This window comes from Ranitomeya imitator, chromosome 4 (genome assembly GCF_032444005.1).
Source record: "Ranitomeya imitator isolate aRanImi1 chromosome 4, aRanImi1.pri, whole genome shotgun sequence".
Classification (NCBI taxonomy): domain Eukaryota; kingdom Metazoa; phylum Chordata; class Amphibia; order Anura; family Dendrobatidae; genus Ranitomeya; species Ranitomeya imitator.
The window spans coordinates 661,870,681-661,887,803 of record NC_091285.1 but is presented as its reverse complement, the minus strand read 5'-3'; the positions used below and the strand labels follow the sequence as shown (position 1 = coordinate 661,887,803).

Below are 17,123 nucleotides of genomic sequence, written 5' to 3'. Positions count from 1 at the left end.
TATTTCCATTTTCCCATTAGGGTTGTGGTTTGGATTACATTTAGAGTTGGGATTAGGGTTGGGATTAGGGTTAGGGATGTGTTTGGATTAGGGTTTCAGTTATAATTGGAGGATTTCTACTGTTTGCGTACATCAGGGGCTCTCCAAACGCAATGTGACGCCTGCAGACCAATCCATCTAAGTCTGCATTCCAAATGGCGCTCCTTCCCTTCCGAGCTCTGCCATGCGCCCACACGGTGGTTCCCCCACATATGGGGTATCAGCGTACTCAGGACAAATTGGACAACAACTTTTGGGGTCCAATTTGTCCTGTTACCCTTGGGAAAATGAAAAATTGCGGGCTAAAATATCATTTTTGTGAAAAAAATATGCTTATTTTTTTTTACGGCTCTACATTATAAACTTCTGTGAAGCACTTGGGGGTTCAAAGTGCTCACCACACATGTAGATAAGTTCCTTAGGGGGTCTACTTTCCAATATGGTGTCACTTGTGGGGGGTTTCAATGTTTAGGCACATCAGGGGCTCTCCAAATGCGACATGGGTTCCAATCTCAATTCCTGCCAATTTTGCATTGAAAAAGTAAAACGGTGCTCCTTCTCTTCCAAGCTCTGCGGTGCGCCCAAACAGTGGTTTACCTGCACATATGGGGTATCGGGGTACTCAGAACAAATGGCACAACAACTTTTGGGGTCCAGTTTCTCCTGTTACCCTTGGTAAAAGAAAACAAATTGGATCTGAAGTAAAAATTTTGTGAAAAAAAGTTAAATGTTCAATTTTTTTTAAACATTCCAAAAATTCCTGTGAAGCACCTGAAGGGTTAATAAACTTTTTGAATGTGGTTTTGAGCACCTTGAGGGGTGCAGTTTTTAGAATGGTGTCACTTTTGAGCATTTTCTGTCATATAGACCCCTCAAAGTGACTTCAAGTGTGAGGTGGTCCCTAAAAAAATGGCTTTGCAAATTTTGTTGTAAAAATGAGAAATCGCTGGTCAACTTTTAACCCTTATAACTTCCTAGCAAAAAAAAATGTTTCCAAAATTGTGCTGATGTAAAGCAGACATGTGGGTAGTGTTATTGTTTAACGTGGTATATCTCGATTTTTCCAAAGCGTTTGATACCGTGCCGCACAAGAGGTTGGTACACAAAATGAGAATGCTTGGTCTGGGGGAAAATGTGTGTAAATGGGTTAGTAACTGGCTTAGTGATAGAAAGCAGAGGGTGGTTATAAATGGTATAGTCTCTAACTGGGTCGCTGTGACCAGTGGGGTACCGCAGGGGTCGGTATTGGGACCTGTTCTCTTCAACATATTCATTAATGATCTGGTAGAAGGTTTACACAGTAAAATATCGATATTTGCAGATGATACAAAACTATGTAAAGCAGTTAATACAAGAGAAGATAGTATTCTGCTACAGATGGATCTGGATAAGTTGGAAACTTGGGCTGAAAGGTGGCAGATGAGGTTTAACAATGATAAATGTAAGGTTATACACATGGGAAGAGGGAATCAATATCACCATTACACACTGAACGGGAAACCACTGGGTAAATCTGACAGGGAGAAGGACTTGGGGATCCTAGTTAATGATAAACTTACCTGGAGCAGCCAGTGCCAGGCAGCAGCTGCCAAGGCAAACAGGATCATGGGGTGCATTAAAAGAGGTCTGGATACACATGATGAGAGCATTATACTGCCTCTGTACAAATCCCTAGTTAGACCGCACATGGAGTACTGTGTCCAGTTTTGGGCACCGGTGCTCAGGAAGGATATAATGGAACTAGAGAGAGTACAAAGGAGGGCAACAAAATTAATAAAGGGGATGGGAGAACTACAATACCCAGATAGATTAGCGAAATTAGGATTATTTAGTCTAGAAAAAAGACGACTGAGGGGCGATCTAATAACCATGTATAAGTATATAAGGGGACAATACAAATATCTCGCTGAGGATCTGTTTATACCAAGGAAGGTGACGGGCACAAGGGGGCATTCTTTGCGTCTGGAGGAGAGAAGGTTTTTCCACCAACATAGAAGAGGATTCTTTACTGTTAGGGCAGTGAGAATCTGGAATTGCTTGCCTGAGGAGGTGGTGATGGCGAACTCAGTCAAGGGGTTCAAGAGAGGCCTGGATGTCTTCCTGGAGCAGAACAATATTGTATCATACAATTATTAGGTTCTGTAGAAGGACGTAGATCTGGGTATTTATTATGATGGAATATAGGCTGAACTGGATGGACAAATGTCTTTTTTCGGCCTTACTAACTATGTTACTATGTTACTATGTTACTATTTTGTATGATATGACTCTCTAATTTAAAGGCACAAAAACTAAAAGTTTAAAAATTGCTAAATTTTCAAAATTTTGGCCAAATTTCCATTTTTTCCCACAAATAAATGCAAGTCAAATCGAAGAAATTTTACCACTTTCATAAAGTACAATATGTCACGAGAAAACAGTCTCAGAATCACCAGGATCCGATGAAGCGTTTCAGAGATATGACCTCATAAAGTGAGTGGTCAGAATTGAAAAAAATGGCGTGGTCAGGAAGTTGAAAACAGGTTTCGGGTTCAAGGGGTAATAGAACTTCTTTTGGCTTTTGTGTTTTTGTTTTTCTTTTCCTTTGCTACATTTTGTCTGTTCACCCAGAAATAATCCTTGATCACACTATGCATTCTCCAGCTAGTACACCGGTTGTTCACCCAGAAGTGATCCTAGATCGCATAGAGCATTCTCCAGCTAGTACAGAGTCTGTTCATCCAGAAGTGATCCTAGATCGCTTTGAGCATTTTCCAGCGAATACACATGCTGTTCACCCAGACTGATACTAGATCGCACAGAGCATTCTCCAGCTAGTACACAGGCTGAGCCCACAGAAGTGATCCTAGATGGCACTGAGCATTTTCCAGCTAGTACACAGGTTGCTCACCCAGACTGATCCTAGATCGCACAGAGCATTCTCCAGCTAGTACACCGCTTGTTCTCCCAGAAGTGATCCTAGATGGCACTGAGCATTTTCCAGCTAGTACACAGACTGAACCGCCAGAAGTGATCCTAGATCGCACAGAACATTCTCCAGCTAGTACACAGACTGAACCCTCAGAAGTTATCCTAGATCGCACTGAGCATTCTCCAGCTAGTACACAGGCTGAGCCTCCAGAAGTGATCCTAGATCGCACTGAGCATTCTCCAGCTAGTACACAGACTGAACCCCCAGAAGTGATCCTAGATCGCACTGAGCATTCTCCAGCTAGTACAGCGGTTATTCACCCAGAAGTTATCCTAGATCGCACTGAGCATTCTCCAGCTAGTACACAGGCTGAGCCTCCAGAAGTGATCCTAGATCGCACTGAGCATTCTCCAGCTAGTACACAGGCTGAGCCTCCAGAAGTGATCCTAGATCGCACTGAGCATTCTCCAGCTAGTACACAGGCTGAGCCTCCAGAAGTGATCCTAGATTGCACTGAGCATTCTCCAGCTAGTACACAGGCTGAGCCCACAGAAGTGATCCTAGATCGCACTGGGCATTCTCCAGCTAGTACACAGGCTGAGCCCACAGAAGTGATCCTAGATCGCACAGAGCATTCTCCAGCTAGTACACAGGCTGAGCCTCCAGAAGTGATCCTAGATCGCACTGAGCATTCTCCAGCTAGTACACAGGCTGAGCCTCCAGAAGTGATCCTAGATTGCACTGAGCATTCTCCAGCTAGTACACAGGCTGAGCCCACAGAAGTGATCCTAGATCGCACTGAGCATTCTCCAGCTAGTACACAGGCTGAGCCTCCAGAAGTGATCCTAGATTGCTTTGGCATTTTCCAGCTAGTACAGCGGTTATTCACCCAGAAGTGATCCTAGATCGCACAGAGCATTCTCCAGCTAGTACACAGGCTGAGCCCACAGAAGTGATCCTAGATCGCACTGAGCATTCTCCAGCTAGTACACAGGCTGAGCCTCCAGAAGTGATCCTAGATTGCACTGAGCATTCTCCAGCTAGTACACAGGCTGCGCCCACAGAAGTGATCCTAGATCGCACTGAGCATTCTCCAGCTAGTACACAGGCTGAGCCTCCAGAAGTGATCCTAGATTGCACTGAGCATTCTCCAGCTAGTACACAGGCTGAGCCCACAGAAGTGATCCTAGATCGCACTGAGCATTCTCCAGCTAGTACACAGACTGAACCCCCAGAAGTGATCCTAGATCGCACTGAGCATTCTCCAGCTAGTACACAGGCTGAGCCTCCAGAAGTGATCCTAGATCGCACTGAGCATTCTCCAGCTAGTACACAGGCTGAGCCTCCAGAAGTGATCCTAGATCGCACTGAGCATTCTCCAGCTAGTACACAGGCTGAGCCCACAGAAGTGATCCTAGATCGCACTGAGCATTCTCCAGCTAGTACACAGGCTGAGCCTCCAGAAGTGATCCTAGATCGCACTGAGCATTCTCCAGCTAGTACACAGACTGAACCCCCAGAAGTGATCCTAGATCGCACAGAGCATTCTCCAGCTAGTACACAGACTGAACCCTCAGAAGTTATCCTAGATCGCACTGAGCATTCTCCAGCTAGTACACAGGCTGAGCCCACAGAAGTGATCCTAGATCGCACTGAGCATTCTCCAGCTAGTACACAGGCTGAGCCCACAGAAGTGATCCTAGATCGCACTGAGCATTCTCCAGCTAGTACACAGACTGAACCCTCAGAAGTTATCCTAGATCGCACTGAGCATTCTCCAGCTAGTACACAGACTGAACCCTCAGAAGTGATCCTAGATCGCACTGAGCATTCTCCAGCTAGTACACAGACTGAACCCTCAGAAGTGATCCTAGATCGCACTGAGCATTCTCCAGCTAGTACACAGGCTGAGCCCACAGAAGTGATCCTAGATCGCACTGAGCATTCTCCAGCTAGTACACAGACTGAACCCCCAGAAGTGATCCTAGATCGCACAGAACATTCTCCAGCTAGTACACAGACTGAACCCTCAGAAGTGATCCTAGATCGCACAGAGCATTCTCCAGCTAGTACACAGACTGAACCCTCAGAAGTTATCCTAGATCGCACTGAGCATTCTCCAGCTAGTACACAGGCTGAGCCCACAGAAGTGATCCTAGATCGCACAGAGCATTCTCCAGCTAGTACACAGGCTGAGCCCACAGAAGTGATCCTAGATCGCACTGAGCATTCTCCAGCTAGTACACAGGCTGAGCCTCCAGAAGTGATCCTAGATTGCTTTGGCATTTTCCAGCTAGTACAGCGGTTATTCACCCAGAAGTGATCCTAGATCGCACAGAGCATTCTCCAGCTAGTACACAGGCTGAGCCCACAGAAGTGATCCTAGATCGCACTGAGCATTCTCCAGCTAGTACACAGACTGAACCCCCAGAAGTGATCCTAGATCGCACTGAGCATTCTCCAGCTAGTACACAGACTGAACCCCCAGAAGTGATCCTAGATCGCACTGAGCATTCTCCAGCTAGTACACAGGCTGAGCCTCCAGAAGTGATCCTAGATCGCACTGAGCATTCTCCAGCTAGTACACAGGCTGAGCCTCCAGAAGTGATCCTAGATCGCACTGAGCATTCTCCAGCTAGTACACAGACTGAACCCCCAGAAGTGATCCTAGATCGCACTGAGCATTCTCCAGCTAGTACACAGACTGAACCCCCAGAAGTGATCCTAGATCGCACTGAGCATTCTCCAGCTAGTACACAGGCTGAGCCTCCAGAAGTGATCCTAGATCGCACTGAGCATTCTCCAGCTAGTACACAGGCTGAGCCTCCAGAAGTGATCCTAGATCGCACTGAGCATTCTCCAGCTAGTACACAGGTTGTTCTCCCAGAAGTGATCCTAGATCGCACTGAGCATTCTCCAGCTAGTACACAGGCTGAGCCTCCAGAAGTGATCCTAGATCGCACTGAGCATTCTCCAGCTAGTACACAGGCTGAGCCTCCAGAAGTGATCCTAGATCGCACTGAGCATTCTCCAGCTAGTACACAGGCTGAGCCTCCAGAAGTGATCCTAGATCGCACTGAGCATTCTCCAGCTAGTACACAGGTTGTTCTCCCAGAAGTGATCCTAGATCGCACTGAGCATTCTCCAGCTAGTACACAGGTTGTTCTCCCAGAAGTGATCCTAGATCGCACTGAGCATTCTCCAGCTAGTACACAGGCTGAGCCTCCAGAAGTGATCCTAGATCGCACTGAGCATTCTCCAGCTAGTACACAGGCTGAGCCTCCAGAAGTGATCCTAGATCGCACTGAGCATTCTCCAGCTAGTACACAGACTGAACCCCCAGAAGTGATCCTAGATCGCACAGAGCATTCTCCAGCTAGTACACAGGTTGTGCAGCCAGACGCATCCTAGATCGCTTTGGCATTCTCCAGCTAGTACAGCGGTTATTCACCCAGACGTTATCCTAGATCGCACTGAGCATTCTCCAGCTAGTACACAGGTTGCTCACCCAGAAATGATCCTTACTGGCTGCCTCCAAAATGATTTGTCATTTCTTTTTCAGACTTTTAATACCACCAACATTTCCCGCATTTGCCCGGATGCCACTTGCCAGTTCGCTTTCTATGGCGGAGAGACTTACTACCACAAGTACCTGATCGTCTTCCAGATCTATAATGCCTTCATGTTCCTCTGGCTGGCAAACTTCGTCATTGCTCTGGGTCAGGTGACTCTGGCCGGGGCATTTGCCTCTTATTACTGGGCCTTTAAGAAACCAGATGACATGCCCGCTTTCCCCATTTTCTCCTCCTTGGGCCGGGCTCTCAGGTAAGCAAATGGTATCTATTGGTACCAAACATTGGCTGGCTAACTGATAGTCTCCAATCTGTGGCTCCCAATCAGTTGCCCAAGCGCCACACCCAGGATGCCGCCATAGGCACATGCTGCTGGGAGTGATAGTGCCTCTCTTCACCAATGCCCCCTTACTGCTCCTTTCAGATACCACACGGGTTCCCTGGCCTTCGGGTCTCTTATCCTTGCGATTGTGCAGCTGATCAGGATCCTGTTGGAATATCTGGATCACAAACTGAAAGGTGAGTTACTGAGTTGGACTTTTTCTATATACTTGAGCCACTAGGTGGCGCCAACAAGCCACAGTCAGGAAGTTGCTGTTGATTGATCTGTTTTTTTTTTTTTCTTCTTTATTTATTCAATTTTGCAAGGTTTTATATGGTGCCCATGAATTGAATGGGCCACCTGAAAGACATATCTCATCCATGCATATAGTCCTGGCAGATGCTGCTTGCTGACTGTTTCCACCTCCTTAAACAGTTTTTTGCTGCAACTCCACAAACTCAACACTGCAAAAAAAGTCACATTTCTGGCCAAAGTATCCAACTTTTTTTTTTTTTTTTCCCCTTTGGTCAGGAGCGGATAACAAGTGTGCCCGTTTCCTCCTTTGCTGCCTCAAGTGCTGCTTCTGGTGCCTTGAAAAATTCATCAAGTTCCTCAATCGAAATGCCTACATCATGGTGAGAAAAGAGCGGAGATGATGCACTACTCCCATCATCCCAACTCCCTGTTAGGCGGAGTAGTCTAACATCTGTGCAGAACAGAAGAGCAGATGTGTAAGAACGCGACTCCTCGCTGCCGGTTATGTCCCAATCTAGTGCCCCCTGGTGTTCAACCTCTGGTACTACACTGTATGGATTTTAACACCATGGGGGATGATTAGATTTGATTACTTTAGGGCAGTAGTGTTCCGCTGTTGCAAAACTACAACCCCCAGCATGTTCAATCCAAACAATCCTCTCTTCCGACAGATCGCCATCTACGGCACCAACTTCTGCACGTCGGCTCGGAACGCCTTCTTCCTGCTCATGAGAAACATAGTCCGGTGAGTGACATTCCTATTAATGGCACAGCGGTCATTTATATACCGTGTCTATCGGGCTATAAGAAGCACATAGGTTTTAGAGGAGCGAAAAAAATTAAGCAAAAAATGTGGTCGTGATGCACCGTTATTGGGGGGGGGGAGGGAAGGGGATCTTCCGCTCACACCTTTATAGGAGTAATGTGCTCCAATTCTGTGCTAATATCCCTCATCCTGGTATACATAGTAGCCCCCATCCTGGTATACATGGCCCCTTCATCCACCATCCTCATCCTGGTATGCATGGCCACCATCACACTGCACACATAAAAACATAAACCATTCTACTTACCTTCCCTGTGCTCCCTCGCAGCATGCTGTTCTGACTCCAGCAGTTGATTTAAATTTGTAAGCAGTGACAAACATGCGTGGCAGTGACATTATTTGCTGCTTACATGCTGAGGTCCGCTCCCAGAATACTCACTGCTCCCCATGCTGGGCCTTTAGGAGTGGAGAGCAGTGAATATTCATCCTCTGTAATAGCGGGCACACGTGATTGCCCACCCGCTGCAGGAAGCTGGCCGCTGTGGCTAACACTGTGCCCACTGTTAAAGAATATTTAATATTCACTGCTCCCCACGCCCATAGTCCCTCCTACCTCTCAATGCATAGAGTTGGGTGGGATTATGGGTGTGGGGGGCAGTGAATATTCATTTTCTTTAACAGCTGTCTGAGTGTTAGCTGCAACCGCAAGCTCCTGCCTCCTGTGACCCGTTTGTCTGCCTCTCCATCCACAGCAAGTACATCCAGACCATAAGACTCACCTTCCATTTTCCTACAAAATCCCCCCCATCAGTCTTACACACCTGACCACTTTTCCTTTCCTGCTTGGTAGCTTCTGATATCTGCCTTAGCAATACTGCCCCCTGGTGGCTTAGCAGTGTAACTCCCCTCCTGCTCTTTTCACCCTGCAGTGTTGCCGTCCTTGATAAAGTCACCGACTTCCTGCTGTTCCTTGGAAAATTACTGGTGGTGGGCTGTGTGGGTGAGTATACTAATAAAGCGAGAGGTAGATTGCAAGTGACCTCACCACTGGGGGGCGCTGAAGCAAGAAATTACGCTGGATCATTCCATCCTTGAGGGGACGGCCATACGGTGGGCCTGTGTACCCCTTTAGCCAAGGTGCCCGCTATGGTCCCTGACTGTAAAATGAAGACGTTTGTCATACTGGATTTGTATTCTCCTCGAGCTGCGTTCACAATTCTGCAGGCTTCAGAGCTGAACTCCCACAGGGTTCCCAGCATGTTTTGGTGTCTTGAATTTGAAGTAATCTGATGTAAAGGAAATGAATTCATTGGAATTACAGGTCACCTTTATCAGGCTCGGTAATGGTTTTCTATATCAACCGGTAGAATTGTGATTACAGCTCTGAGGTATAATACATTCTTAACTCACAATTTTCTCGAAACTGACACACATCCCATTGCTGCTGCAAAAGAGGATTATTCTGACCAAATCCAGTGTTCTTGTAAATTACAATGTAATTTGTATTATTTTGCAGGAATCCTGGCTTTCTTCTTTTTTACTCGTCGCATCCAAGTTATACAGGACACGGCCCCCACTCTGAATTACTACTGGGTACCGATTCTGGTGAGTGACCCCCAAACCAGAGCGAGACCCCTAACATGAGCATCTGATATGTCCCCTAGTGGTGGCTGCACAAAGTCAGGCTTACATGTATGCCCATGCAGGGGATTCGGAGCTGTGTATCAGGAAAAACGGCTCATTTTGGTACTTGTAGTTCCACACCACCTGGAGACCTCCCCTCCAATGTATCGTATGTCTACCGGCCCCAAGTGATTTGTCTTTCTCTCCGCAGACGGTGGTGATCGGCTCCTACCTCATTGCCCATGGCTTCTTCAGCGTGTACGGGATGTGTGTGGACACCCTGTTCCTGTGTTTCTGTAAGTATCGCGGCTTGGATACACACCTAAGAGCTCGCACTCTTCTGTCTCTGCCGGTCTATGGGTGTCCCCATCAGGAGAGTCCCCCGTCTGTACTCGGGGCCGCTGGTGTGTACAGAGACTGACCGCCTGGAGAGATGTGTCCTGTCTTACCAGGACAGGCCGTCTATTACCAGCACTGACAGCTCGCTTCTGTGCAGCCGTCACACTGACACCAGGGCCCTGATTATAGGTGGGGGGCTGTCCATGGAAGCCTGCACCCCTCTCATGATACAAGGATCTGTCCTATACTAATCTGGGTTTCTCTTTTTTCCATTTTTCTCCTTCTATCTAATCCTTCAAACTGCCTCCATTCCTCCTCCCTGCACTGCTTGTCTCTGTAAATAATTATTGTACCCCCCTCTGCTTCACGCCCTTCTCTTTCCATCTCATGCCTCCTCTTGCCGTCCCGCGCCTCCCTTCTTCTCTGCCTTCTCTTTTTGACTCGTGCCTCCCATTTTCTCTGCCTCCTGTATCCTCCTCGCGCCTCTCTTCTGCCCCGTTTCCGCCTCGCGCCTCTCTTCTGCCTCCTGTTTCCGCCTTGTACCTCTCTTCTGTCTCCTCTTTTTGCCTCGTGCCTCTTCTGCCTCCTGTTTCCGCCTTGTGCCTCTCTTCTGCCTCCTGTTTCCTCCTTGCGCCTTTCTTCTGCTTCCTGTGTCCTCCTCCTCGCGCCTCTTCTGCCTCCTGTTTCCGCCTCGTGCCTCTCTTCTGCCTCCTGTTTCCGCCTCACTTCCTCCTGTTTCCGCCTCGCGCCTCTCTTCTGCCTCCTGTTTCCGCCTCACGCCTCACTTCCTCCTGTTTCCGCCTTGTGCCTCTCTTCTGCCTCCTGATTCCGCCTCGCGCCTCTCTTCTGCCTCCTGATTCCGCCTCGTGCCTCTCTTCTGCCTCCTGTTTCCGCCTTGTGCCTCTCTTCTGCCTCCTGATTCCGCCTCGCGCCTCTCTTCTGCCTCCTGATTCCGCCTCGTGCCTCTCTTCTGCCTCCTGTTTCTGCCTCGCGCCTCTCTTCTGCCTCCTGTTTCCGCCTTGTGCCTCTCTTCTGCCTCCTGTTTTCTCCTCGCGCCTCTCTTCTGCCTCCTGTTTCCACCTCACGCCTCTCTTCCTCCTGATTCCACCTCGCACCTCTCTTCTGCCTTCTGATTCCGCCTCGTGCCTCTCTTCTGCGTCCTGTTTCCGCCTTGCGCCTCTCTTCTGCCTCCTGTTTCCGCCTTGCGCCTCTCTTCTGCCTCCTGATTCCGCCTTGCGCCTTTCTTCTGCCTCCTGATTCCGCCTCGCGCTTCTCTTCTGCCTCCTGATTCCGCCTCACGCCTCTCTTCCTCCTGATTCCGCCTTGCTTCTGCCTCCTGATTCCGCCTCGTGCCTCTCTTCTGCCTCCTGTTTCTGCCTCGCGCCTCTCTTCTGCCTCCTGTTTCCGCCTCACGCCTCTCTTCCTCCTGATTCCGCCTCGCGCCTCTCTTCTGCCTCCTGATTCCGCCTCGTGCCTCTCTTCTGCCTCCTGATTCCGCCTCGTGCCTCTCTTCTGCCTCATGTTTCCGCCTCGCGCCTCCCTTTTCTGCCTCCTCGCACCTCCCTTCTGTCTTCTATCTATCTTGCTGCCGGGGCTGACGCTTTACAAGGTGAAGATCTGGAGAGGAATGATGGCTCCTTGGAGCGGCCATATTACATGTCTCCGGAACTCAGCCAGATCTTGCTGAAAAAAGATGCAGAGCTCCTAAAATCCAGCGAGAGCCAAAGCTGAGTGTGCGGGCGGTGCCGCGGTCCATCTCCTCTCCGCTGACACCACTAACCCTCCTCCTCCTTCTGTACCTCATGCCTGGGACAGACCAGGGCACCGGGCAGTGTCAGACGGGCCGTAGCTTTAATGGAGCTGGTGCGGAGGCCGGGACAGCCTCTAAGGGTTAATCTTTACCTTTGTGTGTGCGCAAAATACAACATGTATGTAACTTGCCAACACCCAGTGCCTTGTTACCCGCTGCATGACCCGCGCTCATGTCCGACATGTGCCGCCATCTTCACGTCTCCATTCCCTCCTGCACAGTGGAAGATCTGGAAAGGAACGACGGCTCCTCGGAGAGACCCTATTACATGTCGACCAACCTGCAGAAACTGCTGAACAAAAAGAACAAAGATGAGGGCGAGAAGTGACCATTGTGATGTCACCGCTGCATACAGTGTCCTCACGGGCCGGACACGTGCGCCATATCCACTCCCAGTATAGAATGTACATAATGTCACAAATCAACTGCTCCTGGCAAATTTACTGTAAATCTCTACTGTCATTTTAGGTCAACACTCTGCCGCCTGTCCTCCTCGCTGATACACAGCTCCAAATCTCCTGCAGAGACATGGAATTAATGGCAAAATTCCTACAGCCACCACTAGAGGGAGCACACTGCCTTTACTTTCCTCAGTTTGTCGTAAGCTCCTCTGCTCCCTCTAGTGGTGACTGCAGGTAAATCTTTATATCGCCATTTTTTTTTTTTTTTTTTCTTTATCTAGGCAGCAGATTTGGAGCTTTGTAGCAGGAAAACTCCCCTCCCTATAAGGATTTGCTCAGTGCAGACTAATTGTGAAATATATATTTTATAAGACGGGGAAAGGTTAAAGTTTTTGCTTTTCTCTGCACGACCTCAAATCCCTCGCATAGATATAAAACTATTTACCTTTGGCCACCACTAGAGGGAGCTCACTCTGCGTCCAGTAAACTCGTCTGCTCCCTCTAGTGGTGGCTGCAGGTAATTAATGTTATCATAAATTTTATACCTAGTGCAGGATTAATGGTAACATTCTGAAAAACTTCTAAAGCCACCACTAGAGTGAGCTCACTGCATTTACTTTTCTCTGTCTGCAGTCAACCTCTAGTGGGTGGGTAAATTTATTTTATCACTAATTTTATGTCTAGTGTGGAGATTTGGAGCCGTGTATCAAGAAAACTGAACTTTAACCTTCCGCCTATAAGATAAATTCCGTTCAAACTAATTGTCTAATTTATATTTTATAATGCAGCGGGGAAAAGTTCTGCTTTTCTTATTCACAACTCCAAATCTCTGGTCTAGATATAAAACTATTTACCTGCAGCCACCACTAGAGGGAGCTCACTGCATTTGCGCCTCTGCTCCCTCTAGTGGTGCCTGCAGGTAAATAATATAGTATTATAGCTAGACCAATTTACCTGCAGCCACCACTAGAGGGAGCTCACTGCATTTACGCCTCTGCTCCCTCTAGTGGTGGCTGCAGGTAAATAATATAGCATTATAGCTAGACCAATTTACCTGCAGCCACCACTAGAGGGAGCTCACTTCATTTACTCCTCTGCTCCCTCTAGTGGTGGCTGCAGGTAAATAATTTTTTAGCTAGACTAATTTACCTGCAGCCACCACTAGAGGGAGCTCACTGCATTTACTCCTCTGCTCCCTCTAGTGGTGCCTGCAGGTAAAAATAGCATTATAGCTAGACCAATTTACCTGCAGCCACCACTAGAGGGAGCTCACTGCATTTACTCCTCTGCAGTAAACTCCTCTGCTCCCTCTAGTGGTGGCTGCTGATAAAATAGATTTCTATCTTTAACTGTGTCCATGCAGATTTGGTGCAGTGTATCATAAAAATTAAGCCTCGACCCCCTCCCCCCTCTTTTAAGGATATACCAAGAATTTAATCTGCACTGAAGTATGGATTGGTTTAGATCGGTGATCTCTTCTGGTAGAGCTGGGTTAGAGCGTCGCCCCAGCTTTCCTAGATTCCTGCATGTGACTGACCTTTGATGCCATATTCAGGAGTCTAGGAAAGCTGGATGAAGTGCTGTAATAACCATATTGGTTGTCAAACAGGTTTCCCAGAAGCAGATCCTTTATATTATGGGAGGCGCAGCGCCACCTAAAGGCAGAGTTCTCCGTTACACTACTTTGCCCATCAGCCTTGTGGCCACAACTTGGCGCCCAGTCACCATGTTTCTACCTACTGTTAACTGGACTGTCAGTTGTGTTTTTTTTTTTATAGTTTTTATATATATATTCGCATGGAGAGTGTTTTACGTCTTTGTACATACATAATCATGTCCACCATGTTTACTGAGATACCAAGTGTCGTTGCTCCCTGCCGTTTGTATAAACTTGCGCCTTAAAAGCGTGTTCAGAAATGAACTCCGCAGATCGGTAATAAAGGTTTTGTATAGATCGTCGTCTCCTCGGGTCTTTTATTTCCTAGCCAGGGTGAGACTATGACCTCCGCTGTGCCATTATAACCAGCGGGAAGGGTCACATGATACCCCTCAAAATAGGGGTGTACTTATCATCTAGATTTAACAAAAAACAAAAAAACATTTAATTGGATTTTTCTCACATGAGTGAAGTGGCCGTTTGATGACTGCTGAATCCTGACAGTGAGGATATTACACGCTGTTAGGATTGGGCATGTCCGGCCTCGCTCAATTCATATTCATTGATCTAGGGTCATGCCTGTCATGTAAATCACATACTTGCGGGTTTCCTGAGTCACCGCCGGCACCAGAGAATCCTGACGGCGTGCAGTGACCGCTGTGAAAACAGCAGGCACATAAAGTAACAGAACACTTTGATCACGAACTTAGACAACCCCTTTAATGGTTTTAAAATAAAAACATACAAACCTTTAACTTGTCAGACGCCACAACAATTAACATAGGAATGTATCGCGTAATCCTACACGTTATGGATTGTTACATGTGTACAGATCAGAAAAAATAATAGCACAAGAATAAATCACCAGAACCACCAGCAGTACAGAAACGCAGAATCACAACCCTCATCGATACAGAAATGAATCGCCAGAACCACCAGCAGTACAGAAACGCAGAATCACAACCCTCATCGATACAGAAATAAATCGCCAGAACCACCAGCAGTACAGAAACGTAGAATCACAACCCTCATCAATATAGAAATTAATCACCAGAAGTACAGAAGGATCAAAAAACCCCCTTCTTTACATGAATACATCACCAGCACCACTATTGGTACATGAATTCAGCACCAGAACCACCATCATTCCAGAAATACATCATCAGAAACACCATTATTCATTGAATAAATACATCACCTGAACCATGATCAGTACATGAATACATCACCAAAACCATGGTACATTAATTGTAATGTCATGTCAGAGCCATATGCATTTGTGTCGCATGAACCTATAACTCCCAATATGTCTTTTTAATGGTAAGGAGATGCTGGGAGTTATCAGTCATCATCATACTGCGGACCATATAGGAACCACACTACTAATGAAAATTGGTATCACAATCAAACATTTACACCTAAGCACCTTTTATAAATGATGTTGTCTCTGATTGGAATCTTTCCTTCTTTTCTCCATCTTGTCCATACGCCATGACGACTTTTCACATCGACAGCTTGTGTCAGCAGACCTCCATCTTCTCTGGTCTTCTGCAGCACATCCCCATATGATGCCCTTAAAAATAGTAGCATGATTATAATACTCCAGAATAAAAATATCTGCCCTACGCTGAGCCCCTGAATAAATAGTTGCCTCTTGCAGTGTTTCCTGCACAAAATATGACTCCTGCACTGTCCCTATTATGGTACATGCCCCTCCGCACAGCCCTCGCCTTTCCATGCTGGACCCCTTCTTCACACTGTGTCCCCCCCCATAGGGCCTAGTCTGCATACTGTGCCCCCTCATCACATTCTCGTCATACTGTCCCCCCATGCTGCCCCCTCACTATACTGCTTACTCCACCCTCGCTACCCAATCTCTATTCTGTACTCTTTCACTCCCCCATACTGTCTCATACCATTGCTCTCAATAGTTCTACACATTTCCTCCCTCATAGTCTCCTCACATAATTACCAATTCTGTGTCTATTGTGTATCCCCATACTGTATTTGCACCCATTACCCCCTTATACTGTTTCCTCATACACTTACTCCCCATACTGTTTCCTTCCAATAACCCCCTCGCTCCTCATACTCTACTCACATTTCTCCCCCACTCCTCAGTGTCCGCACCCATCCCTACTCATATTGTTTCCTCATACATACTCCCCGCACCCCATACTGTCTGCACCCATCCCACCCCCTCAATCCCCATGTTGTGTCCGCTCCCATCCTTCCTCACTCCCCATACTTTATCCAAATTCATAAATCTTTGCTCCTCACACTGTGTCTGCGCCAATTTCCCCCTTCTCCTTTACTCCCAATATGGTGTCTGCATCCATTCCCCCTCCATCGGTCCTATTACGGTGTCTGCACCCATTTCCCCTTGCTCGCCATACTGTCTGCATCCTTCTCCCCGCTCCCCATACTTTGTCCTCAAATCCCTCCCCTCCCTATTGCAATAATTCTTTGGTGTCTTCAGTTCCACTACAGCACAGGCAAGTGATTGTCAGCAGCGTGAGTAGCTAATCTGATCCCGCTGCCGACCTCTCCCTGACCCGGAAGTGTCAGAGCTTCAATTTTTACTCGCATCTGAAAGACGTGAGTACAATTGATTGCTCAGAGCCGGCTTAGAGAACATCCGACTCACACTTGTCCCGACCCCATATGTGCCCCTAGTTTTCCTTTTTCTTCTGCGTCCATAGTTATGCCTCCTGGAAATAATGGTTCAATAGCTCCCTTCAACTAACAGGACATGCACCACAGGACTCCTTGGGGGCGTGTTTTCTTCTACTCTGGCCAATCAAAACAGGGCAACGCCCGTAGAGAACTTCTGTAGTACATGCCCAGCTGGTTGGAGGGAACAACCTGCATCTTTATTTCTGAGGGTTGGAACGGAGGGGCCCGGAAGAAAACTAAAAACTGTTCCGGAATCAGTGGAGCAGCGGGAATTGGATGAAGGATTCAGTTTAAATACAAAGGAAATCCAGTGAGAGGTCCCCTTTAAAACACCAGAGGCCCCTCGGAGGTTTCGCTGTGACTGTGGTGGGCCAGTCTGACCTGAGGACCCTTTCCTGTCACCTCCAGTAGAGGGCGCAGTCTGGACTTGTTTCCCGGCCCCATCCATAAATGGGGGATTTATCAGGTGTCGTTCACATTAGATATTTGGTGGTTGACAATTTTTCATTCCCCTGCTGCCAATTTGCCCTCCCGCCCCCAATTGTCCCAACTTGTGGTGGATTTCTACCAACTGCGATGACAAGGAACTTCACACTGCACATTGTCCACAGTTGGTTTATATTCAGTTTTGGGGGGTTTTTTTTTTTGCAAAAACTAAGACATTTTTATAAGTCACAGTTGAAAAACCAGAAAAGTCAGCCCCTGTGCCTCCACCCTGCGACTACTCCTCTAATTTAAAGGGACCGCACCCC

General features: G+C 47.5%; 1 protein-coding gene across 3 annotated transcripts in view; it reads left to right on the top strand.

The window, feature by feature from the left end:
* The window catches only part of SLC44A2 (solute carrier family 44 member 2 (CTL2 blood group)), a 1,192,885-nt gene extending 1,178,892 nt beyond the window's left edge, over nt 1-13,993 (top strand). For 2 of the 3 annotated variants that reach the window (XM_069767108.1, XM_069767109.1), the window contains exons 15-22: nt 6,513-6,775; nt 6,947-7,041; nt 7,376-7,479; nt 7,771-7,844; nt 8,795-8,865; nt 9,382-9,470; nt 9,700-9,784; nt 11,437-13,993. In XM_069767108.1, the coding sequence (XP_069623209.1) occupies nt 6,513-6,775; nt 6,947-7,041; nt 7,376-7,479; nt 7,771-7,844; nt 8,795-8,865; nt 9,382-9,470; nt 9,700-9,784; nt 11,437-11,558 (903 nt within the window). In that variant the 3' untranslated portion in view covers nt 11,559-13,993. The remainder of the gene's footprint in view (nt 1-6,512; nt 6,776-6,946; nt 7,042-7,375; nt 7,480-7,770; nt 7,845-8,794; nt 8,866-9,381; nt 9,471-9,699; nt 9,785-11,436) is intronic. The other variant, XM_069767110.1, reaches the window with a different exon arrangement.
* Nucleotides 13,994-17,123: the final 3,130 nt, after the last annotated feature.